The following is a 25,934-nucleotide window of genomic DNA, read 5'->3' on the forward strand; positions in this document are numbered from 1 at the left end:
AAATGGTTGAACCTACTCAAAAAAAAAAAAAAAAAAGAATTTTTCCTGTCCAGAGCGTGCTACCATAGCTGGTGGATACCTATCTTCAAAGTTTAACCAGCTATGAGATGCCACAGAGATAGGGCTGGGGTATGGAGCCCTATTTAGGTAGTGTCCTTGGTCACCCTCCCTCTCCTCCCCAGAACCCAGAAAATGGCTAGTTTTTGCTTAAGCATTAACCGGTCATTTTCAGCAGTACTCTCCCTTCCGTTCTATTTTACATCTAAAAGGGTCACAACTTTTTGTATGGAGACTCCTCGATCAGTCATAATGACAGTTCGGCGAGGAGAGTATTTCACAACCTTGGATATGTCAGAGGCTTATTTACATATTCCTATTCGGCACGTTCATTGCAGATTCTGGCGTTTTACGATTCTAGGTTGACATTTCCAGTTTCGTGCCCTGCTCTTCGGTTTCGCGGCAGCTATGCGTACTTTCTCCTAAGTTAGGGTCGTAGTAGCAGCACCGCTCATGAAACAAGGGGTCCTCGTTTCATCCTTACCTAGACGACTGGCTAATTGGAGAAAGTCTTATCAGCAGAGTTCTCAGATCACGCACCGGGTGGTGCATTTCTTACAGTCTCTAGGTTGGATGGTGAATGTAGCCAGGCCTCTCATTTGATGTCTCATCAGATATCTCTAATTTTCTCTCTTTGTTTAGTCAGGTTGGCGCAGTCTTTTGTCGCCTCTGCAAGCATCCCAGTTTATATTTTTCTTGGTGACCTTGGGCCTTCGGGCATTTCCTCGCTCTATTCTGCAGAGCACAATTTTACTTTCTAGTTCCCAAGAAGGAATTTTCCTTCATCCTGTTGGGAATCTTAGGGTCATCAATTGCACTATTTAAGTATCATCTAGTTATCACACGAACCTTAGTTCTGTCATAGGGATGCTTCATGCAGTACACTTTTTGGCAGAAGCTTGTTTGAATAAGTTTATTTTCTGGGGGACCACAGCAATTCGTTTACCTTCGGGTGAATTTCGTTCCCCTACTGACAAACAAGGCGGGGAGAGCTATGTTGGTCTTTGCCATGGTAATGGGTTAGGTCATTCGCCAAGGAGGAACTGAGAGTATACTCTTGAGTTTGTAGTCAGTGAGGCTCTTGTCATGGGTGGACATTCGCTTAACTGCCTTTTCAGCCGCCCATGTGGCGGCAGTTGAAACGTTACAAGTCATTTTTTCTTAGTTGTCTCACCCTGCATTCAAGTGAATGGACTCTCATTTTTTCAGCGTTACTACTTCACTGCGACACTTCAGGGCTATCTCTTTTTTGCCTTCAGGCTCAAACATTTCTTGCTTCTTCCGTCCAGCAACAGTCTTGACGGAGACAGGGATAGACATCGTTTAGCAGGGGTTCTTTCAACCTTCTATATGCGTTTCTTCCGTCAACTCACTAGGCGTTGTCTTATGTCTGAAAAAAAAAAATTCCATCTTTCATCCATACCAGGCTTTAATTTGGTCATATGGTTTGGTTCTTTTGTGGGTTTTTCATTACTTAAGAGCGCATTTTACGCTTCAGTAGTTCTTTCTATGCGGCAGTTGCGTTGTTGAGCCTCGTCTCTCTTATTTGTTCTTGATTCATTTTTTGTTGGTTTTCATAAAGGATTACTCTTTTTTTTTTTTTCTTCTCCTGCAGATTGCAGCTTTTTTCTGTTTAGGTCCGATACGGCCTCGTCTTTTTGGAAGTTCTCGTTTACTTTAAGGATGTTAGTCTCCGCCCGACAGGCTGAAATCCTCTTCAAATCACAATCTTAATCTTTCAGCTCTCGTAGGTCCTCTTTTTGGGCTGTTTTCTTCTGGTGTCCTTTAAGGTTTTCCTCTTAAAGCACTGTTTTTCTAGTAGCCATTGTTTTTTCTTTAAGGTCTTTCTCTTAAACCACTGTTTTCTAGTAGCCATAGCTTTTTCTATAAAGTTTTCCTCTTCAAGCAGTGTTTCCTAGTAGCCATTGCAGCAAGTAGGTCTATGTGTGGAGTACTTCTACAGTTGGTTACTTCTTTTCGGCCTGCTGTAGTTTCGCGTTTTCACCTTTCCCAATCGGTTTTTTCTTATTCGTTTTGTCCTTCTAGCCTGTAGGCGTAAGGGTTTGGTTGTTTCTAACCCGCTATATCTCGACGGATTAAGGAAATGAGAATTTCTATTTCTCTTCTCACTGAGAGGGCAGTTCCACAGAGTATTACAACATATTCCACAACTTCAGAAGCGGGCTCTATTCTTACTACAGCGATTTTTGGTGCTCGGTGCACATTGGTAAGGTGGCAACCTGGTCTTAGCTTCATTCTTTTGCTCATTGAGACATACTACATGTTAGTTGTCGCCAGGAGGCGGCCTATGCAGCATGAATATTTCTATGCAGTTTTCATAGGGTCCCTCCCTTCAGATTACTGCTTTGGTACTTCCCATCAGTCCAATCCTGGTCCGGTCCGGAGGGACGCTAAGGAAGGAGAAATTAGATCTTACCTGCTAATTTGCTTTCCTTTAGTCCCTCCGGACCGGACCAGGCCCCTCCCATGTTCTCTCAGCTATTTAGATTCTTTTATTAAGTAGGAAGTGTATTCATTCCTTTACGATTCGTGGAACAATTTAAAAAACAAACAAACAGATGCTTAGATGCTACTATGTATATAAAACTTTATGTGGTCCATACCACTTCTCTGGTGGTTGCTGGTGAGCTCAGTTGCTGGAATATATATATAAAACCTTACATATGCTACTATGTATATAAAACTTTACGTGGTCCATACCACTTCTCTGGTGGTTGCTGGTGAGCTCAGTTGCTGGAATATATATATAAAACCTTACATATGCCATACCACTTCTCTGGTGAGAGTTGCTGCTGAGCTCAGTTGCTGGAATATATATAAAACCTTAAATATGCCATACCACTTTTCTGGTGAGAGTTGCTGGTGAGCTCAGTTGATGGAATATATATAAAACCTTAAGTGAGTCATACCACTTCTCTGGTGAGAGTTGCTGGTGAGCTCTAATATGAATGGGCCATGCCACTTCTCTGGTGAGAGTTGCTGGTGAGCTCTAATATGAATGGGCCATGCCACTTCTCTGGTGAGAGTTGCTGGCAAGCTCTAATACGAATGGGCCATGCCACTTCTCTGGTGAGAGTTGCTGGCGAGCTCTAATACGAATGGGCCATGCCACTTCTCTGGTGAGAGTTGCTGGCGAGCTCTAGTACTCGGTTTTGCCGAGGAATTTGTGGCTGCTAGGATTCCATACAGCACAGAAGGTCTTTCTTTCTTTCCTGCTTTGTTATTCAAATACTGAGGCTAAGGTCACATGGCCAGGGCTCCTATTGGCTCTCTAGAGACAGAGTTTTTCTCAGTCTCCACCTGCTGGTAGGCGAGCACAACCCATCAGTCCTATCCTGGTCCGGTCCGGTCCGGAGGGACTAAAGGAAAGCAAATTAGCAGGTAAGATCTAATTTCTCCTTTATGTGCTTCTCCTTGAGCCCTTATTAGATAAGCAGGAATGTTGGATTAAATTAAATGGATAGAATTGCTGATTAATTTGCATGTTTTATGCTACAAAACTTTCAGTCCAGTGTACTGTATTTAGTAACATACATAATAGATTTCATTGATCTGGGGTTGCCATGGGGCTCGCTTAAGTTGCAGGTAACTCAGTGCATTTCTAAAGATTTATTCACAGTTGTTTTGCTTTTCATGACAGGTCCTCATTTGCCGGAATTACCGTGGTGATGTGGACATGTCAGAAGTGGAACATTTCATGCCTATCCTTATGGAGAAGGAAGAGGAAGGAGCACTGTCTCCCATTCTGGGTCATGGTGGAGTTCGGTTTATGTGGATTAAACACAACAATTTGTACCGTATCCTTTTGAGTGGCACTAAGCAGAGTGCTGCCACATGTGGGCTCCAAAATATCAGATCTTGACATCTAGACAATATTGGAGACTTGAACATTAGGAAGCAGCTGAGGGGTTTATATATTAGGTCTTGCAAACACTCTGCCTTTTTTTGGTCTGGATAGCATGTAGAGTATTTCTTGTGCATAGTAACAAAGTAAATGACAGCAGGTTGACTGATGTGCCCAATAAGGTGATTAGGGTTGTAATGCTGATCCATGCAGGTTACCCCCATCCATTATCTGCTGTTTTGATCTGAAATGTTCCGTACCTGGTTTCCCTCCTCTTGTTTTTAAGATCCTTTGTTGACCCCACTCCTTTTTCAATTCTGTCACCGTTTGTGTCTCCTACTACCTGTTCTGGAAGATTTTCAGGTGTCCAGTTCCCATACTGTATCTGCTGCCTTTTAGCTGTTTTAGGCCCTCCTTTTATTCTTATCTTGAAAGCTTTCAGCAGCAGACCTACCTGAATGTTGCTTTCAAACTTGAGCAACTTTTGAGTAAACTTTTATATACTTTTGTTGTTGTTGTTCCCCACTTAGTTATTACATTGTTTCCAGAAAACAATCATGAATCATACAGTGCTTACTACACAATAGATATCAAATAAAAGAAAAACAACTGTTAAGGAAGACAAAAGTGTAAAAATTCCAAAATTAAAGTACACTTGCGTAAAAGCATAAAAAGCAAAGGATGGAATCTCATCCATGTCGGCTTGTAATCACTATGTTCCTATCATAAGTGAAATCTACAAAAAATGAGTTAAAACCAATCAAACAGGTGAGAGATGCCACTGCATTTTAGAAGGCCAAATGTGTAAATATGCAAACTTTCTGCATTACTAAAGTAATTTTGGGGAACTATTCATTATTCCTGTTTTCCTTCTTCTCACACCTGGTTCATTTTTCACCTATGAAATTCTTTGAAAACACTGACTGGTCGGTATTGAATCAGCAGCGGTCAGCATATTAGCATTTTTTTAAACACTGCTGCAGGCTAAATTAGATCCTGATATGCAGTGCTGGCTGTAGGCCGTGCCCAGAATGCAGGCAGCCATGTGAGATATTCAGCTCACTGCCTGGTTAGCTAACTGGGTATGGGGCTGAATATTGGATTACCTTCTACCCCTCCCCAGAAGCATTAACATCCTCCCCTCACCACACCCCCTCCTTTAGATGCCTTTGGGCCTACCTTTGAAATCAGTGGTAGTCCAGGGGTTGTAAGGGCAGGAGCAATCTGCACTCGCTTCTGCTTATTATGGGTCCTCCATCAAAATGCTTGCTGCAATCTCTGTTGGCAGTTTCACGCTACCAGGAAGCCTATAGGGAGTAATGAAGGAGGCCACGTTGGGGATATCCTGGCTCTTGGAGAGGGAGGATGGTGGTATCAGGTTGGAGGGTGCCATTGCTTAAGGGGTGGGGGAGGGGTTCTGATGATGCTCTTCTTGGGGGGGGGGGATCAGGAGGGAGGGGTTCAGAACAAGAAAAAAGATTTAGGGATTGGGGGCGGACCCTGGAAAAGTGGGATCTAATCAGTGAGCTGGAAGTTATGTAGGTGCTGGCACCTGCATAGCTAAGCAGTGAAAATTAGGTCTTGTTTTTTTTACCTGCCGTCTCCTTCCTGACTCCACGCCCAGACTGCCCAGACTCTGCCAATACTTGATATCAGCATCTCCGGGAATATTTGGCAGCACTGCCTGCATAAGTGCTATTGAATATCCACAGATAGCTAACAGGGTACAATTTAAGTGGGCAGGAGCCTTTTGCACACTTAAATAGTTTTGAATATTGACCCTTGAATTCCTAAAGCATTTCTGTGGCATTTGTGTATTTGTTCCTTAACAGATGCATTTTTAGTTGTAGCAACTTCTAAGAAGAATGCCTGTGTTTCGTTGGTGTTTTCTTTTCTTTATAAGGTCATTCAGGTGAGTTAAGCTATCCTATAATATTACTGATGGCTTGTCAGGGAGCTGACAAACCTTGCCCTGTGCAGGTTGCCATGTATACCACAAGAAGTGTGGTGAAAATGAATGCTCCATGATACAGTTCGGGCTGGCGAGACCCCTGCCTTTCAGGGTCAGGTACAGCATATAATTGGCCCCTTTATCTTTCTCTAGCACTTTGGCTAGATGAGCTTATTAATTTCCATTCATTGAGGAACTGCTATTTTCTGGTACCTGCCTAAATAACATTTTTTAAAACTGTTATTTCCAGGTATTTTCAGAGTATTTCAAAGAGCTGGAAGAAGAGAGTATCCGGGATAATTTTGTCATTATCTATGAACTTTTAGATGAACTCATGGATTTTGGATATCCTCAGACTACAGACAGCAAAATTTTACAGGAGTAAGTAGTGACATTTACATGTATGTAGGTGTTAAGGGCAAGTCCTGGCTTGGCTGTTATTCCCTGCTGCTGAAACTTATTCTGTGCCTTGTTTTAATTAGATTTGAATATGGTGCAGTTGTGCAGCAAGAGTAGTCATACGCCTTTGTCTTAGTTTGTGTTAGTGCTATTGATAGACTCTTGACTTAAACAACATTTTGTTTAGAATGTGAAAAACTTAAAGCAGATGTCTTTAAGAGTAGATGATTGTAGTGTTGGTCTAATGCTAATGTCTGGTGTAGTCTCTGATGAATGCAGGATGACCAGGATAGGGTCAGAGGCTTATGCTGCTTTTTGAGTTGGGTAGAAAGAATATAGGACAACTTTTAGGATCCTACCATTTCACCTTCAGGTATTGCAGAACATATGTATCTTAGGCCATCTGCATTGCTGAGCGTAGGGAGGTTCAGGAGAGCTTGTCTGTGCCATCCTTTGCTCTATTGTAGTAGCCGTGGGAGGGTAAGTACTGTGTGCAAGGATGTTTTCAGAGAGTACTGTGTTCAGATCCCATTACTAGTACAAATTGTCAGTGACCCCACACACTTCTGCGTCCAAACTGATAATAGGCAACCAATGTAATTTTGCTTCTAGAGTAATTCCTCTTATTAGGCTGAAAATTGGCACCACTATTCTATGCTTATAGTCTTCTTTCCTCCCCCCAATTTTGTTATTTGTAATTACTTAGTTGCTATATACCATGACACAGTCATATACAGCCATCTTATCTCTTGGATTTGTTTCTGTTCATGTTTGGGCACCATTGTTTACTTTACTAAAGATACATCACCCAAGAAGGGCACAAACTGGAAACAGGAGCACCTCGGCCTCCTGCAACTGTCACTAATGCTGTGTCCTGGAGGTCTGAAGGAATCAAATACCGGAAGAATGAGGTTTTCCTAGATGTCATAGAATCTGTCAACCTTCTGGTGAGTTTATGTTGGAAGATTATGGAAGGTACCTATTAGTGGCAGAGAGCATTCATTCACATGTGCGTTAAGAACCCACTAAAGAAGAAATCGCTGTTGGATGAAGCCAAGATGTCATGCCTTGCATTTTAAATCATTTCCAAACAAGTTTTTCAGTTTTCTAGAATGAGAGTGATTGTTCCAGCATATTTTCCAGGGCCTACACGCCTACACTGTTTTCAGAGCAGGTAGATATCCAAAATGCTTGTCCTGAGCATGCTTGGCACATTGTAGTAGATGTTATGCCAAGGTACTGTATACTTTGTGTATCCCCCAACACTCTAGTTAGTATTAAGCTGAATAAATACTCAGGTTTTACTGATTTTAGTATTTTCTTGTGTGGAACTCATTTTGAACAACCTGTTAGCACTTTACACTGTTCCTGTTGCTTCTCATTAGTGCTTTTGTAAAAAAAAAAAAAAAAAAAGAAACACATATTTTTAGATGTAGTTGAGGCAAGCTTTCTTTAACCCCATTAACTGCTGGTGCTGAATTACCTTGCATCCAAATGGGTTTTGGTCATTCAGCAAAAACACAGTTCTGTGTTGGGTCTGCTGAATTTGGTGCAGTTACAATCTCTCCTTGGAATCTGACCACACCTTGGAATCCTGATTTATTTGTGCAAGATTCTGAACTTTTGTCCACCTCTACGTTTTTGGTGCCTTGCAGTAATGAACCTCACCCATAAGCCAGGGTATGTTGGGTATGGCCTAAGTCTCTCAAGTATGCTGCCTATGCTTACCTAATACATGTATTGTGCTGAAGAGCACTTGTTTCTCTGAGGGCACGCAGGATGCTGTAGTCTTATATGTAAGTGTCATCTAAGGGAGTTTATGCAGGAATGCTATGCAGCTTGTTTACAACAATTTTTTGTGTGTCTAGTGCCTGCTGCCATGGCATGGGGTCTAGCCAGTCACCATTTGTCTGTGTGGAACAAAACTGTCATACTTCTCTAGTCTTCCCTCAGCTTGCATTAACATTTAGTTTCTGACATTTAATGCAGTTTCTTCTTTCATATAATGTGTAAGTCATGTCATTTGTCGCATTGGGAGCATACACAAACCTCTTATTTTCCCTAGAAAGGATTATCAGTCATTCCAAGTTTCTTTTCTGTGGTCCCTTCAGAAAAGAGTTCCCAGTGGCTTCGAAAAGTGTGCCAGGTGTAACAGGACCATATCCGTCATGGGTATCCATAACTGGTGCCTGCAATGCCTGGGACCTAATAATGATTCCTCTTCTTGTCTCCTGTGTTCATAGATGTCAAAAGAGGAATCTTGAGGTTGAGACAAACAGTGCAATCTTATTTTTATCATTCACAAATCAATCCATCACATCAGAAGCACTGGTCTTCATGGCTCTTGGCGCTGTAGCAGACACTGGGGATGCATCAGCATTCAGAGTGCATCAAATGCCCTCGACATTGTCAACAGAAACCATCAAGGTCAAGTCATCCTCTGATCCCCTCCTGAGAAAAGGAAAGATTAATTTTTGTCCTCATTGGTGCTAAGGGACAAAGATGCCAGATGTTGGGCAGAGGCCAAGGCTTCCGATATACCCCAAGTGTCTCGGGGGAACTGTGTTGCATCAATCTGTTGATGGCAACCTTCAAGAAGCAGTTCATGAGGACCTTTGAAAATTGTACCGAGAACTTCTTTGCCTAGTGCAAAGCTACAGCTTGGACACATCATTAGTGCTAAGGTTTGAGATGGTGCAGTTGATTCATGTTGCCTGCAGGGTCTATATCAATACTGAGGCTTCAGAGGGGCATCGGTTTGGTGCAGACCACACCAGTGCCAATCTCCAGCCCATTGGATGGAGGTGGAAGATTCTCAGTACCTCAATGCCATAGGCCCAAGCCTGACCAAGAGGTCAGTTTCTTGAGGTAAATAGACCCAACTGTCTCCTACAGAGCACTTTTAGGAGTCAGTCTGACTGCTCCTAGATATCTGAGGTGGAACCAGAGGTGGTCTCGGAGGAGGGTCCACTATTCTCCCTTCAGCTGATGTAAATCTCCTCCAGAGGAGCTGTTATTCATTGATTTTGTTAGGGAGATGTCTGAGTCATTTCCTTTAGAGACTGAGGATGAACCCAGTGTAGAAACTTTGAACATCCTGTAGTTTGACTCCTTTAAGGAAGCTGTGATGGTGCCCGTTCACAGACTCCTCAAGCAAGTATAGATGAAGGTGTGGGAGATCTATCCCCCTTCTCTGTACAGCAAGTTAACAAGCAGAATAACTCTACATAGACTGGCTAGGTCCTATGTGATAGCAGTAGGTAGGAGGATGTATGCATGCATAGTGCAGCAATCTAAAAAGATTTTGTAAATGAGCTGGAAAGCATTCCTGTGTGGCTCTGTTGGATGACGTAAGACTTTTTCAGCGTGCCTGTAAAAAAGGCCTTTTTAAAAAACGTTTTGATGAAAATGGACGTGTGGCAAAATAAAAATTGCCACGTGTCCATTTGGGGTCTGAGACCTTAACGCCTGCCATTGACTTAGTGGTAAGGTCTCACATGTTAACCGTGCGGTAATTGTCTATGTATGTAGAATGACTATTACCGCCCGGTTTCCGGCGTGTGTAGTGAACACGTGTCAAAAATTAAATTACCGCAAGGGTCACTCGGTAGTCGGGCGGTAACTCCAAATTGGCTTGCGTAGTCACCTACGCAGCTTAGTAAAAGGGCCCCCTTAACCCTCCATTGCCTCGGGTTAGAGAATGACACGGGGGGAGCTGTGTCAGATCCCATCCGCACAAGCTTCGAACAATTATGATTTTATGTTTAAATCATTTTGTTAAAGTATAAAAAGAAACAATATTCTGTACAGCTATCATTTTATGAATCACAAACAATACAGAACAAGAATCAATATCCCTTCTACTATCAGGAAAACTGAACAAGCCAAATTACTACAGAATGTTACATAGAAACTTCATGCTAACAGAATACCTCGGTCACACACACACACACAACACAAATGCCAAATACATAAGACCTGACCACAAATGATAAACATATATTAAACCAATACCCTAAGAAGCCCACCACAGAAATAGCAAGAGATGCATTTCCTCCTGTACCTTTCAAAATAAAAGTCTCATATGCCAGGGATGGTGTTAGGGGAGTGCAACTAGGACAACTGCCCCCTGGCCAGAGAGAGCCCTAAGCCTGCTGGAAGCTGAAGAATGCACAGCATGGTAGTGGGCTTTGGGGTTCCCTCCCAAATTTGTGCTCTGGGCCCTAGCCACGTCTAACACGAGCTCTGGCAGGGTACACATTTCAAATCTGACATTCAAATCACAAAATAGAAAATACAATTTTTATCTAATCTAATTTGCAGTTTATATACTGCACTTGTTCTAACAAGAGGTGCCAGGTGGTTAACAATTCAAGAACCTACACAGAAGCGGGGAATAACAAATTAATCTAAAAAGTAAAAATAATTATAAAATTTATCAAATGAAAAGGTCTTCAACTTCTTACGTAACCACCTGTAGTCTAGTTCTAAACAAACTAGACCAGGTAAAGTATTCCACACAGTAATAGCTTGAAAAGAAAACATAGATCCAAGCTGACGTTTGAACCTTATGTTCTTAAAAAACAGATACCTCAATAATAAACTTTCTCGAACTCTAATAAAAACAATGGAAAAAAAAGTTGAATAATAATTCAGAAGTATTTCCATATGTTTTTTGTCTGGTCATTTTATTTTTCAAATCATGTTGGTTCCAGGCTCTGGTTTAGTTTCTCTCTGTCTTCTCAGCTCACTTGCCAGGGTCTCTTGCCCATTTGATATTTCTTTCTCCATGCTCACCATCCATCTTCCATTTCTGTGTTCCTGTCTTTCTCCACGTTCAGCACCTCTCTTCTCTGTGTCCCCTATACTTCCCTGTCTAGCATCTTCTCTGTGTCCATCTTCCTGTCCCCTCCTTTGTGTCTCTATGCCTCCTCCCCAGAAGTCCAGCATCTCCCTTCTGCGTTCCTGTTCTCCCCCGTGTCTAGCGTCTTCCCTCTGTGTCTATATACCATCCGCAGCATCTCCCCTTTGTGTTCCTGTCCTTATGCTCCTCTCCATGCTCATGATCTCCTCCCTGTTTCTGTATACCTCCCTGTGTCCAGCTTCTCTCTTCTCTTCCTCCCCCACAACAGTCACTCTCCTTCCGCTATGTGTTCAGTATTTCACTTGCTCTTCCTTCATCCTCTTGGTTCAGCATCCCTTTCCCTTCTCTCTCTCTCTCCAGCCCCTCCCCCCCCCCAAGGGCCCAGCATATCTCTCACCCCTCCAGCCAGTCCTCCCCACTCCTTAAGGGTCCAGCGCCTATCTTTCCCTTCCCTTGCCCACAACAGTCCAGCGCCTATCTTTCCCTTCCCTCGCCCACAACAGTCCAGCACCCCTCTCTCTTCCCTCCAGCCCCCCCCCCCCATGGGTCCAGCACTTTCCTCCCTTCAGCCCCCTCCCTCTTTCACCGCGGTTGCTGTTATGTAGCCAGCTGATATCAATCTTCACAGGCATGCTCCGGGGTCTTCTGTCTGCCGGGTCCCACCTTCTGATGCAACCTTCCTGTTTTTGCTAAATAGGAAATTGCGTCAGAAGAGAGCCCTGGAGCAGGCCTGTGGAGATCACTGTCGACTCAACTGGCTGCATAAGGTTGAGCTATTGCCGGATGTAGATTGGAAGGTTCCGTCTGCGGAATCGGAAAGAAGTAGAGAGATCGTGGATGCTTTACAAAGCGGTTTGCTCAGACAAATGGTGACGGAACCCACGAGGGAGGGAGCGACGCTGGATCTGGTGCTCACAAATGGGGATAGCGTGTCAAATATCCGAGTGGGTGCCCACCTGGGCAGCAGTGACCATCAAACGGTTTGGTTTGATATTACAGCTAAAGTGGAGAGCGGCCACTCAAAACTCAAAGTTCTGGATTTCAAGCATGCTGACTTTAGTAAAATGGGGGAATACCTGAGGAAGGAGATGATGGGCTGGGAGGAAATACGAGAAGTGGAAGGACAGTGGTCCAGGCTGAAAGAAGCTATAAATAAGGCCACGAACCTTTATGTAAGGAAAGTAAATAAAAGCAAGAGAAAAAGGAAACTGATATGGTTCTCCAAGCAAGTGGCTGAGAAAATAAAGGCTAAAGAGTTGGCGTTCCAGAAATACACAAAAACTAAAGAAAAGGAACACGAGGAGGAATACAGGATGAAACTGAAAGAAGCCAAGAGAGAGATACGTCTGGCGAAAGCGCAAGCGGAAGAACAAATGGCTAGAAATGTAAGGAGGGGTGACAAAAATTTCTTCAGGTATATAAGTGAAAGGAGAATGACTAAAAAGGGAATTGTGAGACTAAAAGATACTGCGATCCGCTATGTGGATAATGATGAAGAAAAAGCAAATTTGCTAAATAGATACTTTTGTTCTGTTTTCACAGAAGAAAATCCTGGAGAAGGACCGCGATGGACTGCAAAAAGTATAAAAGAGATTGAAGTGGATAGAGCACCGTTCACGGAAGAGAGTGTGTATGAACAGCTTGAAAAGCTAAAGGTGGATAAAGCCATGGGACTGGATGGGATCCACCCCAGGATATTGAGGGAGCTCAGAGAGGTTCTGGCGGGTCCTCTTAAAGATTTGTTTAACATATCCTTGCAGACGGGAGAGGTTCCGAAGGATTGGAGAACTGCGGAGGTGGTCCCTCTTCACAAGAGTGGTGATAGGGAAGAAGCTGGAAACTACAGGCCGAGAAGCCTCACTTCGATTATTGGAAAAATAATGGAAGCGATGCTGAAGGAAAGGATAGTGAATTTCCTGGAAGCCAATAAGTTGCAAGATCCGAGACAACATGGTTTTACCAAAGGGAAATAGTGCCAAACGAATCTCATTGCGTTCTTTGATTGGGTGACAGGAGAATTGAATCAAGGACGAGCTATGGACGTAATCTACTTAGATTTCAGCAAAGCTTTTGACACGGTTCCCCACAGGAGGCTCTTAAATAAACTGGAAGGGCTGAAGATAGGACCCGAAGTGGTGAACTGGATTAGGAACTGGTTGACGGACAGAAGCCAGAGGGTGGTGGTGAATGGAATTCGCTCGGAGGAGGGAAAGGTGAGTAGTGGTGTGCCTCAGGGATCAGTGCTGGGACCGATTCTGTTCAATATATTTGTGAGTGACATTGCTGAAGGGTTAGAAGGTAAAGTTTGCCTATTTGCGGATGATACTAAGATCTGCAACAGAGTGGACACCCGGGAGGGAGTGGAAAACATGAAAAAGGATCTGAGGAAGCTAGAAGAATGGTCTAAGATTTGGCAATTAAAATTCAATGCGAAGAAATGCAAAGTGATGCACTTAGGGAATAGAAACCCTCGGGAGATGTATGTGTTAGGCGGGGAGAATCTGATAGGTACGGACGGGGAGAGGGATCTTGGGGTGATAGTATCTGAGGATCTGAAGGCGACGAAACAGTGTGACAAGGCGGTGGCCATAGCTAGAAGGTTGTTAGGCTGTATAGAGAGAGGTGTGACCAGCAGAAGAAAGGAGGTGTTGATGCCCCTGTATAAGTCGTTGGTGAGGCCCCACCTAGAGTATTGTGTTCAGTTTTGGAGGCCGTACCTTGCGAAGGATGTAAAAAGAATTGAAGCGGTGCAAAGAAAAGCTACGAGAATGGTAAGGGATTTGTGTTACAAGACGTATGAGGAGAGACTTGATGACCTGAACATGTATATTCTGGAAGAAAGGAGAAACAGGGGTGATATGATACAGACGTTCAAATATTTGAAAAGTATTAATCCGCAAACGAACCTTTTCCGGAGGTGCGAAGGCAGTAGAACGAGACGACATGAAATGAGATTGAAGGGGGGCAGACTCAAGAAAAATGTCAGGAAGTATTTTTTCATGGAGAGAGTAGTGGATGCTTGGAATGCCCTCCCGCGGGAGGTGGTGGAAATGAAAATGGTAACAGAATTTAAACACGCGTGGGATAAACATAAAGGAATCCTATTCACAAGGAATGGATCCTAAGGAGCTTAGCCGAGATTGGGTGGCAGAGCCAGCCGGTGGTGGGAGGCGAGGATAGTGCTGGGCAGACTTATACGGTCTGTGCCAGAGCCAGTGGTGGGAGGCGGGGCTGGTGGTTGGGAGGCGGGGATAGTGCTGGACAGACTTATACGGTCTGTGCCCTGAAGAGGACAGGTACAAATCAAAGTAGGGTATACTCAAAAAGTAGCACATATGAGTTTGTCTTGTTGGGCAGACTGGATGGACCATGCAGGTCTTTTTCTGCCGTCATTTACTATGTTACTATGTTATTGCAGGGCAGAGGAAGGATAGAAGGCAGGCAGGTAGGCCGGCACGGAGATGCCGGACTGGTAACTTCAGGTTTTTTTGTTTGTTTGTTTTTACTGTGGGAGGAAAGCTTTTAACCGTTCCCATGGGACAATAAAAAGTTTTGCTTCTACGGTAAATGGACCAATTTTTTTTTCTTTATCGTGGCTCCCCATCCCTGTGCCATTCTCTGCCTCAGGTACACTACAAACTTCATTTTTATTTATTTATTTGCAATACTTAAATCGTGTCTAAAAAAAATAAGCAACTTACAAAAATACATTCATAAAATCAAAAGTCACATACAATATCAACAAAACCTTAACTACTGAGTAAAGGTTGAGCTAAATCCAAATTCAAGTTATCAAGGTGTGATTGATTAGAAGTTGTTTTTATCAGGCCACTGGTACCAAACACGGGGCTATTATTTTATCTTTCTGCCCTGTTTTCTTGATGTCTGAGTGCATTTTTTTAGCACTGAGGATTTTCCCCTCTTTCCATTCATTTGTGCGGAATTGTCACTTGATGCTGGTACTTCTGTTAATGTGTAAAGGCCATAATGCTGTTTAAAGGAAAGCAGTGTGTCTCAACTCCAAACTGCACAAGCTCATGCAATTTAAGACTAGAAAGCTCTGAAGGCAGTTTCCTGTGATGTGTGTCTCATCTTTTTCTGCCTCTAGGTTAGTGCCAATGGAAATGTACTGCGTAGTGAGATTGTGGGATCAATTAAAATGAGGGTGTTCCTCTCTGGAATGCCAGAGTTGCGGCTTGGCTTGAACGATAAAGTTCTATTTGAGAACACAGGCCGTAAGTATACAGTCTGCTAACATAGTGTGTTTGTATAGATATTTAAATATGTTCTGTCACTGGGTGTCTGAAGAAACAGGTAGGTCTGCCTCTGGACATTGCTGTTCGCCTTTCTCTGAATTATTTTTACAAACGTTTGCCCACAGTAGAAGGGATGATTTTTGATGTGGAGTTTTTTTTTTTCCCAAAGACCTGTCTGCCCTCCCTCCTCAGCCTGGTCCTCCCCCCTTTTGTAATATCTATCTTTGAAATAGAATTTATTGATTTATTTATAGCCTTTTTGAAATAATTCACCTATGGTGGTATACAGCAAGAATAAGTTGAACATAGGCAACAGACATTACAGAAGTTAAAATAATAATTCAAATAACGGAACATAGTACAACATAGCATGCTACCTAAATTGTCAACACAGTATGCAGTAAAACTTTTAATAAACAGCATGGGGGGTGTAAGCAAAGGTGAACACATAGATAAAGTAACAGGAGTTAGAAATTAAGGGGACTAGTTTAAAGAAAGCTGTATTTGACATCAGAAGGGTGTATGAATGTAATCTCTGCTAGGCTAGGGGTGGATAAGCAAGTCCTTTTACACTATATGCAGCTGGTGCTAATCCTTTGTGTGTGCAACTAGCAAGTTAATTGCTTTTTCCCTTAAAGGCTTGGGAGAAGAGCTAGAAGACCGACTTTAGTTTTTGCAGCTGTGCTAAATTAAAGATTTCAGCCTTCAGGGTTTAAAACACGTGACATGTAGACAGGATTTATGTGCCATGAAAGACTAGATTCACCCCTTTCACTGGCTGATCCTGCAGCTTCCTGCAAGAAAACTCTCTGTGAATAGTGAATGAGGATTGACATCAAGCTATCATGATATTTCCCTTGAGCACAGAATGCCCAGAAGAGAGATTTGTTGAACAGGTCAGAATTAGTTTTGTTTCAAGACTGTCATCCTTAAAGTGAAATGCATTGTTATGAAAGTGAGTGGCAAAAATGGGTATCTCTTTGAGAGTTTAAGGAGTTTAGTTTCGCTACTGAGAGATAGCCCAAACCAGTTGCACACATGTACAGTGATGTGAAAGTCTCACCCCCACCACCAACCTCCTGATCTTCCCCTACTGAGTACATATCTACTACTACTATTTAGCATTTCTATAGCGCTACAAGGCATACGCAGCGCTGTACAAACATAGAAGAAAGACAGTCCCTGCTCAAAGAGCTTACAATCTAATAGACAAAAAATAAATAAAGTAAGCAAATCAAATCAATTAATGTGAACGGGAAGGAAGAGAGGAGGGTAGGTGGAGGCGAGTGGTTACAAGTGGTTACGAGTCAAAAGCAATGTTAAAGAGGTGGGTTTTCAGTCTAGATTTAAAGGTGGCCAAGGATGGGGCAAGACGTAGGGGCTCAGGAAGTTTATTCCAGGCGTAGGGTGCAGCGAGATAGAAGGCGCGAAGTCTGGAGTTGGCAGTAGTGGAGAAGGGAACAGATAAGAAGGATTTATCCATGGAGCGGAGTGCACGGGAAGGGGTGTAGGGAAGGACGAGTGTGGAGAGATACTGGGGAGCAGCATAGTGAATACATTCATTCTGAATGGTTTCTGATCTTAAAAAAAAAAAAAGTAATATTAAACAAAGGGAACCTGAGTAAACACATAACTTAAGGCCTCTTTTATCAAGCTGCACTAGTGGTCTCTCGTGCAGTAATGGGCTTTGTCAGCATTGCTACTTGGGAATCGCTAGCGTGGCTTAATAAGAGGCCCTTTGTTTCTTAACAGTTTAAATTATGCTTCCATTTATTTATCTATCACCCATGTGGAAAAGTTGCTGCCCCCTAAACTTAATAAGTGGTTGCACCACCTCTAGCAGCAATAATTGCACACAAACACTTCCTGTAATTTGATATGTCTTTCACATTGCTGTTGAGGAATCTTAGCCCACTCTTTTTTTTTTTTTTTTGCAGAACTGCTTAGTTCAGACACATTCATAGGTTTTCATGCATGAACTACTTTATTTCAGGTCCTGCCACAGCATCTCTATTGGATTCAAGTCAGGACTTTTTTTTCTGTGTTCACGGAAGAAAATCCCGCAGAAGGACCGTGGTCGGCTGCCGAGGAATGCCTGGGAACGGAGTGCATATTGCACCGTTTACGGAAGAAAGCTTGAGAATCTGAAGGTGGACAAAGCTATGGGGCCAGATGGGATACATCCCCGGATACTGAGGGAGCTCAGAAGTCCTGGTGGGACCTCTTACAGATTTATTTAATATATCTTTAGAGATGGTAGAGGTTCTGTAGGATTGGAGATGAGCGGATGTGGTCCCTCTTCACAAAAGCGGAGATAGAGAAGAAGTGGGAAACTACAGGCCGGTAAGTCTCACGTTGGTGATAGGAAAAATAATGGAGTCGCTGTTGAAGGAAAGGATAGTTGACTTTCTAGAAGCCAGTGGGTTACAGGAAATGAGGCAACATGACTTTACCAAAGGAAAATCCTCCAAACAAATCTGATTGACTTCTTTGACTGGGTGACCAAAGAACCGGATGAAGGACGTGCACTAGCTGTAATCTACTTTGATTTCAGCAAAGCCTTTGATATGGTCCCTCACAGAAGACTCGTGAATAAGTTGAGAGGGCTGAACTTAGGACCCAAAGTGGTGAACTGGATAGGAAACTGGTTGATCAACAGGTGGCAAAGGGTTGGTGGTAAACGGAATCTGATCGGAGGAAAGGAAGGTGAGCAGTGGAGTGCCTCATGTATTGGTACTGGGGCTGATTCTGTTTGTGAGAGATATTGCTGAAGGGGTAGAGGGAAAGGTTTGCCTTTTTGTGGACAACATGAAGATAGCCAATTGAGTGGATACCCTGGAGGGAGTAGAAACAATGAGAAGGGATCTCCAAGCATTAAAAGAATGGTCTAAGGTCTGGCAGTTAAAATTTAATGCTGAGAAGTGCAAAGTGATGCACTTAGGGTGCAGAAACCCAAAAGAGAGTTACCGGATAAGAGGAGAGAGATTAGAAAAGTCGACTCAGGAGAGGGACCTTGGCGTGATGGTGTCCGAGGATCTGAAGGTGAAGAAACAATGCGACAAGGTGGCAGCCATGGCCTGAATGATGCTGGGCTGCATCAAGAGGGGTGTAACCAGCAGAAGAAAGGAGGTGTTGATGCCCCTGTATTATGTTAAGTTTTGAAGGCCGTATCTTGTCAAGGATTTAAAAAGACTTGAGGCGGTGAAAAGGAGAGCTACAAAGATAGTATAGGATTTGCGTTGCAAATCATATGAGAGACTTGCTGACCTGAACACATATACCCTGGAGGAAAGGAGAAACAGGGGTGACATGAACCAGACATTCAAATATTTGAAAGGTATTAATCCACAAACAGAACTAGAGAACATGAATTGAGGTTGGAGGAGGGCAGACTCGGGAATAATATCAGGAAGTATTTTCACAGAGAGGGTGGTAGATGCTTGGAATGCTCTCCTGCGGGAGGTGGTGGAGATGAAAATGGTAACGGAATTCAAAAATGCGTGGGATAATCACAAAGAAATCCTGTTTAGAATTAATGGATCCATGGAATTTTAATGGAGATTGAGTGGCAATACCCATAACTGGGAAGCAAAGCCAGTGCTGGTGGACTTCTATGGTCTGTGCCCTGAAAACGGCATGGTCAGATCAAAACACATATAGATATGAAGTATTTCATACCATGATTAATGAGTTTATTATGTTGGGCAGACTGGATGGACCACACAGGTCTTTATCTGCCATCATAGACTATGTTACTATGACTTTGACTAGGCCAATCCAAAAGTAATTTTGTTTCTCCTGAGCCATTCAGACGTAGACTTTCTTTTGTGCTTTGGATCATTGTCTTGCTGCATAACCCAGTTAAGCTTCATCTCATGGATAAATGACAGGAGATTCTCCTTAAGAATTATCTGGTATATTGCACAATTTATAGTTCCTTCAATAACAGCAAGTTTTTCCAGGTCCTGAGGTTGTAAACCACCCCTACACCATCACACTACCACCACCATATTTGACAGTTGGTATGATGTTCTTACTGTGGAATACTGCTTTTTTGTTTTATACCAGACATGATGGAACCTGTGATGTCTAAAGAGTTCCACGTTTGACTCATCCTTTTATAGAATATCATCTTTCTCATGCATATTCATTGTGGATATCCTGAAAATTTGATGGCTGAATTAAAGGGACAGTTAATTTTTCACAAGGCTGACATAAAGATCAGAAACCATTCAGTGTGACATGTATTCTATAATTGGGGTTGGGAAGGGACTTTTACATCATTGTACATCTGTTCTGAGTTTTGTTTTTTCTTTTTTTTTTTTTGCATTTGCGCTCTGAAGGAAGTTGTATAATCAGCTTTATACGAGGAAGTAGGATTGGACCTATAGATTCTTTACAGGAAGATAAAGTAGCCATAATCCCAGCCCTTACATTTTACATTGGTACACTAGACACCAGGGTCCCAGACTACCGCATTCCTGCATTCACTTTACCATTGTCCTCTGTTTGTCCTTTGCACAGGTGCTATCTGCCATTTCACATTTGAGTTAATCATGCATTATTAGGCTTAGGTTGTTGTCTGAGCAGATACCTCCATGGCACTTGAAGTAGGGGAGGTAAGATCCTGCTGCATCTGTTGTAATTTACAAGCTTAAGTTGAAAGACCTCCTTGAATGTGTAACTGTAGAAGGGTAAGTTTCGAAAGAGCTTGTCCTGTATGAGCAGTCACTTCTGGAGTTGGGAAATATTTTAGAAAACAGCTTCTAATAATTCAAGGAACCTAGCCATGCATGAAATAGACATCCTTTAATGGATGCCACTGTGAAAGCAACTCATGTCCACCCAGTCGCGTAGCAAGGGTGGGGCGGTGGGGGCAGTCTGCTCCGGGTGCACGCCACTGGGGGTGGTGTCGGCTCCGCTGGTTCCCTGCTCCCTCTGCCCCGGAACAGGTTACTTCCTGTTCCGGGCCAGAGGGAGCAGGGAACCAGCGGAACCGACACCTCCCCAGCGGCGTGCACACTGGCAGGCAAGAATGCGGTGGGGGGGGGGGGGGGGCTTGGGTGATGCGCCGAGGGGGGGTGTCATGCTGCACCTGGGGGGGGGGGGGGTGGTGGTGTAGTAGCGGTGAACTGCTCCAGGTGGTAGCCGCCCTCGCTACGCCACTGTGTCTACCTATATCATAAACATAATAACTGCATTTGTCTATATGGTTAGGAACTTCATCACCCAGCAAGCCTGCTGACAGTTCACAGCACACTCTGCCTCATCACCTTTGGAGGAATTTTTCTTCTGCACTTTGATCCTCTCTCTGTAGGTCACTTGGTAAATGAGGGTCACAGTACTGACAAATAGCCATTTTTCTCAGTATTCATTCAGTTTCTGGAGAGCATGTGGTGAGTTGTCAAAATATTTATTGCAGCAGCTAACGCCTTAACAACTGGTGCTACTGCTTACAGGTTTTAGGCTTGAGTTGTTCAGTCCTGCTTTGTGCTTTTTACCTTATGCCCAGTTAATGCACAAAAATTGAAGTCCCTAAAGCTAGAGTGACTTTAGTCTTTACATAGTTGGAGTGGAATTGGAGCTTGTGTACATATTTGTGGACTAAGTGAACTCATAGTAAAGAAATTAACCCTTGTGTGCAGACCTGGAAATAATGGAAACACTCTTTGCTTCTGTCACATCTGAATGAGCTTCAGTGGGGAAGCCTGCAAACTTGTTGAGATGTGGAGAAAAACCTTTCTTGCTTATTGAGAGGGAGATGGCAGGAACCACACACCACCAATGGAATACAAGTATGCCTTGGTGGGGGTGCTGAAAAGTTTTAGAGGAGTCTATGTGTGTATTAAGTTTTGTAAAGTGTATTTGATGCTTGTGTGTGGGAATTGTTTGTTTTTTCATGGTAGGTGGAAAAAGTAAATCTGTTGAATTAGAAGATGTGAAGTTTCACCAGTGTGTCCGTCTCTCCCGTTTTGAAAATGACAGAACAATTTCTTTCATCCCTCCTGATGGAGAGTTTGAACTCATGTCATATCGCTTAAATACACATGTAAGTTGTTCTTTTTGCACTAAAGAGTGTTGGCTCCATTAGTTCTTGCTTTGAGCCCTTGCCACTTGTTCTGTCCTGAATGGAGCACTTGCCTTTTATGTGGCGAGGCACTGTGGTACTTCTGAATTATGTTCTTGTTTCTTTCCATCTCCTTCTACAATGTGATATACCACAGCAATCACTAACGAGAGGGTGTGAGACCTCCTTCAGTGTTTTGAGTGGTGCCCATTTTGAGTTGAGCAGTGTTTTTGGCTCCTTGCGTGTAGGACTCTAGTGGCATCACCTGCTGCTGTTATGTTTAAATACTACAGTAGTCTGTTACTGTGTATTAGTATGAGTGTTTTTATCATAATCTTTGAAGGGCTTCATGATGCCATTCATTCTTTAACAGGTGAAGCCGTTGATCTGGATTGAGTCTGTAATTGAGAAGCATTCCCACAGTCGAATAGAATACATGATCAAGGTTGGTTCTGTACAGTCCATCAGACATATGTACATCCACTTGCATTATTGCCTCTAGTAAAGCTGTTTTTATTTTAAGTAATATAGTAGTTGGAGACTTCTTAAGTTAAAAAAACAACTATTAGCTGAAATGATGTACATTGAAATGGGAGTGCATAGTTCAGAACATAACATGAACCTGATTTCACTGAGTTATGGGGTGGGGTGTGGTTAGAAAAATCAAGGGTCACTACACTGGTGGCCATCACCTTCCCATTCCCTGGGGTTTATTTCCTCTGATGCACCTGAGTCTGGCTTGCTGGGTGGCATGTATGCAAATCTCCTACCAACTACTGCATGAGTGGCTAGGTCTTCCAGTGGTGAGGGTTTGGCTGGGGAACAGGTTAATATGCAGTTGGGTATTCTGTTTTTATTCTTAATGTACATCTCTTCCTATGAAGAAAGTTTCATGGTAGCAGAGAGTATTGACCTGTTTTAAGAAACACATGTCTGCCACATGTAAAAGCACACACCTGATTTTTATTGCATCACTGCTGTCTGCCTTTGTTGGGATAACCTACTGATTTTCTGTCTGAGTGCATACACCTAATTAACCCCACTATGCCAAAAGGTTTTCTCTAAAACACAACTCTTGTTAACCTGCACTTCCCATCTTTTGAAGTTTTGCTGCAGAAACTTTCCTGTAATTGAAACCTGATCTTCTACTCCTGCACAGGCCAAGAGTCAGTTCAAACGCAGATCGACAGCCAACAATGTAGAAATTCACATTTCAGTTCCAAATGATGCCGATTCACCCAAGTTTAAGACCACAGTGGGCAGCGTGAAGTGGGTTCCGGAAAACAGCGAAATTGTGTGGTCCATTAAATCATTTCCGGTTAGTGGCAGCAGCCTAAGACCACCTAAAACAGATCACGAGTAGTCTGCTCCCATACTCTGTCACTAACTAACTCTGTTGGTTTGTATAACCAGTATGACTGAATGTGGTACTACTATTGGATATCATACCTCATTCACTCAAGAAGTGGAAATATATCTTATCTTCTATTTTTTTCTACTGAAAATGAAAAGTATACTAAAAAAATGTTAGTGTAATGGTAAATTTTAGGTAGATATGTTAAATGGGTTTGATTTGTAGCTAAAACTGGTTGGTGGTTTTTAAAATAACCCTATGTGGTAAAGAACTTATAGAAGACCAACAGAAAGGAAACATGTGAAAAGAAAATTTAGCCAAGGGCCTCTCCTGGAATTGAAGGGAATGAATTAGTTTGGCAGAAGCCAAGTAAAAGTACTAGCAGCATTCAAGGGAAATGTTTGCTGAATCAGCATTCAGGGCAGAGTAGTAGACAACTGTTTTAAGGCTGGCTGAAAAGAAACGGAGCTGAACTGCTTCTGTAAGTATATAGAGCTGTAGGTTTCAGAAAAGGAGTTTGGGCCAGGTAATCAGAAGAGTTAGTCTATCCCCCTATTGCTGTTGAGTGTCCAGGGAGCCAGTTGTGTTAACAGTTTAGTCTTCATTAAAAATACACACAAAAACCCCCCACCTTTGTGTTTGTTTTTGGAGCTAGGGTGGGAAGGAGTACCTAATGCGTGCTCATTTTGGACTTCCAAGCGTTGAAGCAGAAGATAAGGAGGGGAAGCCACCCATTAGTGTCAAGTTTGAAATTCCCTATTTTACCACCTCAGGAATCCAGGTAAGTGACAGCTAAACAAAACACATTGCTTTTTGTTTTGAAAGAACTTGATTAGAGTTGAAGTAGTGCAGGGAACATGAGATGGGTTTTATAACCCTCCTTTAAACAAGGGACCCTTCAAAGTGCTGTATTGATGGCATTATAAGACATCTGATCTCCTAGATATTAGTGCTACCTCTGTTTGGGGGGACAGGGTGCCAAGGCACTCACTGACTTGGTCACTGTGTGATACAGTAAGTTAAATGGTGTGTTTGCTTCACAAGGAAGAAACTTTTCTAGCATGTAGAGAAAAGAGTGGCTGTAATGAGGAAAGGGATGTTATTTCAAGAAAACCAGGGTGGGTTACATATTCTTGTACTCAGAAGCCTTGACGAAAGGGGTTAAAGAAAAACTAATCTCTTGTGGTTTCCACCTCTCTTCCTCCCCCGAAAGGTTCGTTACTTGAAGATCATTGAGAAAAGCGGTTATCAGGCCTTACCCTGGGTGCGATATATCACACAGAATGGAGGTAATTTTTTAGTGCAGTTGGTGTATTGTATCTGTTTATTATCTAGTAAAAGAAATGAATTCACATGTTTTACTCTATTAATCTTAGGGAAAACAAAACAATAGCATGCAAGTCCATTTTAACACATTTTCTTTTTCTCTTCTAGATTATCAGCTGCGGACACAATAAGGGGCTAATTTCCAGCCAGTGCTGTGTGATAAATGGTCTATGTACATGCAGTATTCCCTTTTTTTTTTTTTTTTTTAATGTTTAGAACCTTCAGTGGCATGACAGATGGCTGGTGACCTAAGTCCTCAGCAGTGATTTGAGTATCTTCACAAATGAGGAGAAAAGAACAGTAATGGGCTGGAACTGCTTACATGAATGGGAATTTATTCTTCAAATTTGTACTGCAAAAATACATATGACATCTTAGTATAAATGGGCCATGCTTCTTTCATGCCAGGAACAGATTGTATAATAGTGACCAAGCAATGTTTAAACCAAGGCCTTTTGCTCCTATCTTGTCCAGTCCTCCTGTGACAAAAATTGAACTGTATAATAAAACTCCCACTTGCATTTTGAACAGTGATCTGTCTTCAAGGGTCAACAGATGTCTGTAAAAAATTTTAATTTGTAGACTGGGTAGTTGTAGCTGCCCCTGACCTAGGTAAGTACTGTATCCAAACCCAGGCCATATTTTTCTTTAGTAGATGAGAGGAAAAGTGGTTTTTAACAAGCTATTGTGGAACATCTACTTGTACACAGACAGCAGTTTAGTGCCCAAAGGAGCCAGTAGCCACATTGCCTTCATTAGAAAACACACCTATAAGAATAAGCTTAATAAAACATACCCTCTTTACTAAGTGTATGTGCTTCAGTGGCAGTAGCAGCAAAGGCCTCCTAAAACGCTTATTAGGTGTTCTCCAAGAAAACTTAGTAATGGTCTTTAAGTGTAGATAAACTCTATAAAGTGGAAGGTGGCTAAATCCGTGTGTAGTCAGTAGCACTGGCATAAAGAAAATTCACTCTAGGAGGTGCAGTGGCTTAACAGAAGTTTCCTTTGTATTTCAGAAAAGCTAGATGCTTTCCTTTTACACACTTAGCTGTACCATCTCCTCCAACTGCAGTGGATACAAACTGAATTCACGATTTATCCAGTTTTCTGTTCAAATTTTCAAAAATGTTATGAGAGAGTTTATTTTACCATTGGGGTATTTAGACCCTCCCAATAATGTAGACAAGAAAAAAAGCATTAGTCTTGTTTTTGAAAACATTCCACTTACTTATGATTTTAGAGGCATATGTTCAAGTCTAAGTGCTTTGGAAATGAACCCCTTACTGTAGCAAGCACTATAAAGGTCTGTCCATGTCTTTAAAGATTACATGATTGTTTTGCGTAACTGGTGTTTTTCAATGGTGAAAAATTAAAATAATAGACTTACAGTAAACAGATTAATTGAAAGACTCTGCTCTGGTTCATCGCGTTGCTTATCCCTACCACTATCTATGACCTAATGTGAACCAAAGGGCAGTTTGGATCCTGTTCCTAGGTATTTATAAAATGTACAAGCAGTTGTTGGTGCTTGTTTTCACCTGCCGATTAACTGTATAAATGTGTGTATGCACATATTTAACAAAAAGCACGAAACATGCAGTTTGCTAACACAGACTATGAAGGACTACAAATATCTCAAAAGTTAAATAAACAAGGCCTCAAATCTCTAAAAAGTATCGGTCTAACCAAATGTGTTAGTTTTCCCAAAGGAATTCCCAGATTGGCTTCAATAAGTCATCAAAACTCCTGAAAAAAGAGAGCAACTAAAAAAACTCAAAAATGGAGAAAACAGTTG

General features: G+C 42.4%; 1 protein-coding gene across 1 annotated transcript in view; it reads left to right on the top strand.

Moving 5' to 3' along the window:
- The window catches only part of AP1M1 (adaptor related protein complex 1 subunit mu 1), a 34,978-nt gene extending 9,442 nt beyond the window's left edge, over positions 1-25,536 (top strand). Inside the window, exons 2-12 of the mRNA XM_030217953.1 lie at positions 3,719-3,875; positions 5,767-5,834; positions 6,124-6,254; positions 7,072-7,219; positions 15,245-15,371; positions 21,299-21,441; positions 21,833-21,904; positions 22,619-22,777; positions 23,469-23,594; positions 24,027-24,102; positions 24,248-25,536. Of these exons, the coding sequence (XP_030073813.1) occupies positions 3,719-3,875; positions 5,767-5,834; positions 6,124-6,254; positions 7,072-7,219; positions 15,245-15,371; positions 21,299-21,441; positions 21,833-21,904; positions 22,619-22,777; positions 23,469-23,594; positions 24,027-24,102; positions 24,248-24,270 (1,230 nt within the window). The 3' untranslated portion in view covers positions 24,271-25,536. The remainder of the gene's footprint in view (positions 1-3,718; positions 3,876-5,766; positions 5,835-6,123; positions 6,255-7,071; positions 7,220-15,244; positions 15,372-21,298; positions 21,442-21,832; positions 21,905-22,618; positions 22,778-23,468; positions 23,595-24,026; positions 24,103-24,247) is intronic.
- The last annotated feature ends 398 nt before the right edge of the window (positions 25,537-25,934 follow it).

Source organism: Microcaecilia unicolor, chromosome 11 (assembly GCF_901765095.1).
Source record: "Microcaecilia unicolor chromosome 11, aMicUni1.1, whole genome shotgun sequence".
Classification (NCBI taxonomy): Eukaryota; Metazoa; Chordata; class Amphibia; order Gymnophiona; family Siphonopidae; genus Microcaecilia; species Microcaecilia unicolor.